The 7,455-nt window shown below is 46.2% G+C and overlaps 1 protein-coding gene across 46 annotated transcripts in view; it reads left to right on the forward strand.

The window, feature by feature from the left end:
• RBFOX1 (RNA binding fox-1 homolog 1) overlaps positions 1 to 7,455 on the forward strand; it is a 395,937-nt gene that overhangs the window by 117,186 nt on the left and 271,296 nt on the right. For 2 of the 46 annotated variants that reach the window (XM_028498770.2, XM_028498773.2), the window contains one exon: positions 4,947 to 5,024. The exons of the other annotated variants lie outside the window; for them this stretch is intronic. In XM_028498770.2, coding sequence (XP_028354571.1) covers positions 4,947 to 5,024 — 78 coding nt within the window. The remainder of the gene's footprint in view (positions 1 to 4,946; positions 5,025 to 7,455) is intronic. 46 annotated transcript variants of the gene reach the window in all.

Here is a 7,455-nt window from a genome sequence, read left to right on the forward strand (position 1 = left end):
GCGCAGGCTCAGCGGCCATGGCTCACGGGCCCAGCCGCTCCGCGGCATGTGGGATCCTCCCGGACCAGGGCACGAACCCGTGTCCCCTGCATCGGCAGGCAGATTCTCAACCACTGCGCCACCAGGGAAGCCCCGAGATTAGATACACTTTTGACACCAGTGTGTAGCCCACAACCACCACTCCCACCCCAGGGACAGTCTCCCAATGTCATTGTGTGGGAATTCTGCAAGAGTCCCAGCTCCAGTTCAGCCACTGGAGGCCACGATATTTCCTATCACTGCCCACCCACCCCTACCGTCACCCTTGCCTCCCCGGCCAGTCCAGGTCCATTAACCACACTGAGCCTGGGGACATGAGGACCAGCTTCAGCGGCTGATGAATGATGCCCCGTCTTGGTTAAAAAGTTATAGCAGAGGAGGAGGTTTGCCAGGGCTAAAGCAGGTCTTACAGAGGATATCAGACTGGATTTTGTGTTGTCCGTGGCTGGGTAGGCGGCTCCACCTCCACATTTCACAAGATGCAACATCTCCTAAAATCTTGCATGGCAAACAACCTTCAGTCTTGCCTGTGTCACAGTGTCCAGAAACCTTCACATCCTGTGAAATGACCACTGCCCCCTCTGGGTGTGAGTCAGGCCTCAGAGGTGGAGATTGGGCATCACAGGTCCCTGTCCAACACAAGGACAGCCTCACTTTCCTGATGCTGTATCTAATCCCATGAAGGTCATTGGCTGTAAATGGTCAGTACACATCGGGGGTGAAAGACCAGACCAGCTAACATGAACTATCCTTTGCCACAGAGTATTAGTAGATGAGCTCGTATCTGAGATTTGGGGAGGGGAGGTTTACCCCCTTACTCTTGCAAGCCCAGAAAAGGTGATAACCATGTTAATCTGAGCTCATATTCACATTCTCTCTCTTTGTCTCTCCTCCTTTCTCTCTCTCCTTCTCTCCCCTATAAACTGAGTCTTCCAGAGCCTCCTACTCAGACCCACTAAGTGTCATTTACGTTGTAGCCTCAGCCTGATTGGATGCTGTCCTGTCTTCTACCAGCTGATGCCCCTCCCCAGCCTTTCCTGCAATGGCTCTCGCTTTGGCTGCTTGTCAGACACAGACCTGGGGAGTATTTAATTTTGAGAATCTATCCTCATCCCCCACCCGCCTCCATTCTCCCATCTGAATTTCAGGAAGCCACCCCATTGGTTAGACCCCCAGGAGCTGGCTCCGAGTATCCAGCACCTTGGAGTGAGCAGACGTTGTCGTCGCTCCTTGTCAGGCCTGCCATGGCTTTTGTTTTCCTGCCCATTTGAATAATACATCTGATTACCATGGCAAATGTTACGGCATATGCAAGCCTGGACCTCCTGCTTAATTAACTGATGATAACAAGATCCACTGCCCCTTCCCCTCCCCACAGCCATCATGGACATGGCAGTTCTTTTATCTTTCTTCAAAATTGACTTGCTCTCCCGACCCTCCAGCAGCCCCTGTTTTGTCTGTTTACTTCTCATGCCTGTGCGAGACTGTTAATTTTCCGTGGCACCTCCTATCTGGTTGTAATTAACACATGGAACGCTGAAGACACAGTTCTGCTTTTTGCAGTTGTCTAATGGAGGTGTATTCTTCCTCCACTAATTATACTGCTGTATGCCCGCGATCTGCCTTGACCTAAAAGGATCTTTCTTTTTTTTTTTTTTTTTTTAATTGTTTTGGTTGGAAGAACAAGTACATTTTGGGAGCCCAGTTTGGGCAGAAGAGAAGGAAATCATTAGGGATATATGTTGTCAGTGTTGCTTTTCATAGCCTTGAAAGTAACAAATGAGGGTACATTTGTTGTCAGCTATCCTGTTCAGCGTTTGGCAACTCTTTGTTAGATGTGGGTCCTATTTGCTTTGGATATATGCTCCTGCTGGAATCTAAATATTCTGCCTTGGTAATTATACAGATGGGGCACACGACTTATTCCATCGAGTGTGGAAATCCTCAGCAGATTGTGAATAGCCTCCCATCCTATTAGATTTTAGGGAAGCTGAGCCCTTGCCTCCGCCAAACATGAGACACAGAATCTGTTTATCATCTTATGCTTGGGCTTAAGATTTAAGCTGTAATGAATACCGGTTCAAAGAGATCGAGGTATAAGAAGGAGGTTGGTAGTTACAGCAATAAAAACAGGAACAAAAAGAGCAGCTTTTGTGAAGGACTCCGGCTGGAATAATAATGATAGAATTGTCTCAATCGATACATCTCTTGTCAGACCCATGTCTGATGTTTGAATCAACCAAGCCTTTTCTCCAAGAGCTTTCCTTGAGAATATTGAATTATTTATTATTTGTATCTTTTTTCCTCCCTTCTCTTTCTGATGATTTTTTTTCCCTCTGACTTAGTAAAATTTGTTTTTCATGCTGCCAGGTTCAATGTTGTCTACTCTTTGATAAATAGCAGTAATTGGGCGTATAGCAGAAGTCATGTACAAATGTATGACTTCAATTACATCTAGAGCATTTTTTTCTTTATATTGATCTTTTTCCCTCCTTCTTATAAGATCTGTTCTCTATAGCCCGTAGTGCTGAGTGTTTTTAAGAATTATTCTTCGTCCGTGTGTCACCATGCACTCTTGAACCCGTGTATCTTTTTTTAAAATGTGGGGCTGCCCTTCCATCAGTCTGGACAGAGCTGGAAGGGGAAAATTGGAGACCTTCACCTGATGAACTCTTATAGACTCTTCTCACCTGACTGTCTTGTCTTGACTGGCAGCACGTCACTTCTGTGGCCTGGTTTTCCTCATTAGAAGTCGGGCCAAAGTAGGGAGGAGGAAATAAATTTGTGTGTAGTAAAAATTGTGTAGAGTGCAGTTCCCATTAAAAAAAAAAAGCAGCAGCAGAAGAAAAACAAAATTAAGAAGAAATATAAAGGGGGAGAGTCTGTATTGTAATTCAAGCTTAAGAAAATGTTGTTCTCGGACCCTGTCTCCGACTTGTTCTACGTATCCCCTGTATGGTTCTTAAACCAGATGTGTTGGGAGTGTATTTGCTTGCCAGCTGAATGCATGCTTTCACGTCTCTGACTGTCCAGACTCACGCATCCATAAATTCACCTATTTCCGAGGTGCCAGCCCCCGAATTTGGTAATGATGGCTAGACAAAAGCAACATCTCCTAGGCACAAATGGCCGTATCTGATGCCTGACAGTGTCAAAGCCGCTACTCAGGTTGAACCAAACCTACAAGTTGGAGGAAGCAAAGCTAGGGCTGGGAGACTACCAAGGCGCTCAATTGGACACAGCTTCTCCAGAAATCAGGCACGCTCGGCGTCCCACGTCACGTTTCCACTGGCCTGGAGACGGCCTTCGTTCGCCAAAGGGTGGTCACACAAATCACAGCTGAGTATGCTGTCTGGGTTGTTCCTTCTGTGGCTCTGGCTCCGTACCATTGAATCGTGCTGCTGTCAGCACTTTTCTGAGAAGCAAAAAGATGATGGGACGCTGAATTCTGCTTTTTAAGGGCATGCAAATACAGAGTGTTGATTTTTTTTTAAAGTGCTCTTTTTTTTAAAGGAGAAACAAGCGCTTAAAAGGCATTTTTCAGGTAGGGTGTGTACACATATTATTTTATCTCCTCTCCAGTCCCTAAAGCCATATCTGTCCCATTTTATTCAGAGGGAGAAAATAGAATAAAAACCTTCAGAGCGTCTGAGTGACAAAGGAGTCACACTCTCGGTTATTCTGCTGTAGGTGACGAAGCCGGGGACTTAAGGAGACAAAGAGAAATTGAGTTGGCTTTGACTGAATCTGTGACTCTGGACCCCATCAGGTTGCTGTGCGTGTGTGTGTATGAAGCACTTTGATAAAAACACCTCTCCCTCCAGTAGGCTGTTAGGCACAGAGCTCAGAAACAGCGCTATTGTCTTAGATTCCCTTTCAGATCATGGAGGTGTCTATACCATGCCACCCACACAGGAGAGCAAGTGAGCTGTGAAATATATTCATTGTTAGAGTCCCGGGGAAATGGCAGCAAGCAATCGGAGGTAATAATGTCCGACAGGCAGGGGAGGCCGCCAACATTACCTGCATTATTTCGGTTGCCTTTTTCATTATAGGTTTCGGGAAATAGGCAGCAATTCGATTATGGCATGATTTGGGGTGGAATTGCTTGCTCTCCCTGACCTCGTCACTGGGGGATCAGAGGAGAAGTCAGCTCAAATAAAGTTTACAGTGCATTAACCAGACAGAGCAGTGCCTTACCCACAGAGCACAATTCCTCATCTTCCAGGGGTTTGGAACTGCAGCCCGATGGATCTGTACCTTAAGGCGCAGGGAGGATTGGCTGAGGTGTGTAGGAGTGAGCAGAAGTGGCCAATGGTGTTGAAAGCCCTCCCCTCCCATGTGCGGCGCTGGGTTTCTCTGCAGCTTGGGCGAAGCAGTGTGATTAATAACACGCAGGAAACCTGCTTGTTGGATGATTAATTTCCCATCCGCTTTGCCTTTTTTTTTTTCCCTTTGTACATATTCCTGATGCTTTTCCTTCTGCCTTTTTTCACTGTGCCTTTTGCCAAGCCTCTCCATCCCTCCTCTTGTGTCCTCTGGCTTACCTTTCCACCCATGGAGCTCACCACTAGCATTTCCCACTGACGCCTGGCCACCCCACCTCGTGCGGCTGGCTTCACACCTGGGGTGAGTTTATCTCCTCCCACTGGGGATTCTGTCCATGAAAGCCGGAGGGAGAGAGGGAGAGAGGGAGAGAGGGAGAGACAGAGAGAGAGAGGAAATAGATCCCGGGGAGTTTGAGCCCTGCTGAATTGTCAGCACAGCCTTGGCCTTCTGTGTGGAGTGGCCCAAAAAAGCAAGACCAGCTCATCCATGAACTGGGCCCCATCCCGCCCCAGCCGCGGCTGTGTGGAGAGATGTCGTTTCTCTTAGTTAACTAATTGCATCTCTTTCACCACTTCTAGATGCAAAGAGCGCACGTTTCAAAACAGAAACTAAAGGGGGAAATAATGACAGGGGATGCACTGCTGTCATGCGAAAAGGTATTTAGTGTGCCAGAGTTTCGTTTGATGCCAGAACCGTGGAATGGAGCCGGGGGTGGGGGGCGGGGGCAGATGGGAGCCTTCTGGGGGCCTTGTGAGTTGGGGAGACTTTGCACCCAAATTCCCATCACGATCTGTACCCCCAGTTTGCCAGCCATACCTTTACGCCTTTGGGAAGGAGAGTTTCCTGCTGACTGTGGACCCAGGAGAGTTTGCAGCCGTGGCTTGTGGTGTTGATCCTGTGCCTGTGATTTGGGGAGACTTCTGGGTTTTGATTCGCTGACCTGCTCATGTGTCTGACTGGTATAAAAGGAGCAGAAAGGGGCCTCCGAGCCACTTCCACATTCCATGTCACAGGGCTCTGTCCCGATTTCTCCTCACCTGACTTGGAGGATTTCTTTCCTCGTGTCCAAATCCCTGTCCTCTGGAAATCAGCACGATTCAGTAGCAGAAGAGTGGAGGAAGCGATATGTCTTATTTCCGTGAGCTGTCTTGTCCAGCATGCCCATTTTTCTCAAGAAAACCTTGTATTTTAATCTCAGGGTGTCCCCCCTTTGTGGAGAGATTACCTTGAAGCTCCCCAAAGCTAATAGGATGGAGAACTAAAAGGCAGTTGACATTAATTGTTCTCTTTATTTCTATAACTTAAGCGCGCACGAGGCAGGAAAAGTCCTCCAAGCTGATTATTCCTTTGGTTTATTCTGAGTCAGGTTTTTTTGGTGTTTTTTTTTAAGCATTTGGAGTTTCTTAAGTAGTGAATTTTGAGGGAAAAGAACGATGCAGTGTTTTAATGACTCCAGTTCCAGTAGCGGGGTTTGTCACGGTGTTTTGAAGCAATGCACAAATAGAGGAGCTGGGGGTTTTATTTATGTACTGTATGTACACACACTTATGTTTGATCAAATGTGGGATCGCTGTTAAGACTCGTATGTTCGACTCATCCCCACCTGCAGGCATATATTGACCACATATGTATCTGGTCTATGATACAGCACCCAGCATCAGAAAGAACTGGAAAATTCATAGGGAAGGGGCAACATCTCAACTTTGACAGTTTGCGGCCATAGTGTTATCCTAATACAAAAAAACAAAGTCAGAAACAAACAAGCAAGCAAACAAACCAGAAACAGTGCCAGCTGGAGCCACCACCAAGATTATCACCTTGAATTTCCGATGAATTTTTCTTCAGTTTCCTTTCTCAGTGAATGACAGGTATTATTTTGACTGAATGTCCACTAGAGAGGTGAAATTTGGAGATGAACTAAAACAAACTATTCTCCAAAGTGGATAGGATGTTTACAAGTTTGGGCACTAAGAAGAATGATATTTGACATAGAGATGGTACTTAGTTTTTCAGTACAAATCTCCCATTCTGATTATTTTGAAATATACAAGGGAGCTTTAGAAAATTTTTAGTGTATTGTTTATGGCAAATGCTGATTTTCTTTTTTCAAGGAAGGTCTTGTATGGGTGAGAAATCATCTCCTTTGGACAGTTAGAGAAAAATGTGAAAACTATGTTTTGAAATGCAAGCTAGATTCCCAACATTGCTTTATGCTTCATTTGGAACATGCAGATTCACAACACAAAATTAATGAGAGGGGTTTAGTTTTTCTTAAACTACTACTTTTTATAAACCTGCAAGGGTGGGGAAGTGATATATGATGAATAGTAGATGAGCTGACTTTTCACCTACCCGTAGACTTCTCATCTCTCCTGCCTTTTCCTTTCGGCAGCCTGCCAGTGAATCATGTGATAGGAAACGTTCTCAAAACTTTTTTCTACTTGGGAAATTGTAAAGGATTGGAGCCCTTCTTTGAAGGACTTAAAATAGTGGGAAGAAGCAGCTGCATAGCACAGGGAGATCAGCCTGGTGCTTTGTGACCACCTAGAGGGCTGGGGTAGGGAGGGTGGGTGGGAGACGCAAGAAGGAGGGGATATGGGGATATATGTATACGTCTAGCTGATTCACTTTGTTGTACAGCAGAAACTAACACACCACCGTAAAGCAATTATACTCCAATAAAGATGTTAAAAAAAATAACATTTCTATCTGAACGAATCACGTTTTGGCTTCAAATATCCACTCAGTCCCAGCGATCTCCTTTGTTTCCAAGCTTCAGAATGTTTCTTCTGAGATGACGTGGATCCGTCTAACTTATTCTGGTACCAAACTTCTCCAGGTAACTGTGTGAAAATAATGAAGGCGTTAAGCCCTAAGAATAAGCTTGAAAACAGCTGTTATCCAACCTGGTAAAGGCTCCAAACATTTGGAAAAGAAAAGTCATGCCCCTCAACCACCTTTTAAAAAATCCCCCTTGGGGCTTCCCTGGTGGCGCAGTGGTTGCGCGTCCGCCTGCCGATGCAGGGGAACCGGGTTCGCGCCCCGGTCTGGGAGGATCCCACATGCCGCGGAGCGGCTGGGCCCGTG

This window comes from Physeter macrocephalus, chromosome 14 (genome assembly GCF_002837175.3).
Source record: "Physeter macrocephalus isolate SW-GA chromosome 14, ASM283717v5, whole genome shotgun sequence".
NCBI lineage: Eukaryota > Metazoa > Chordata > Mammalia > Artiodactyla > Physeteridae > Physeter > Physeter macrocephalus.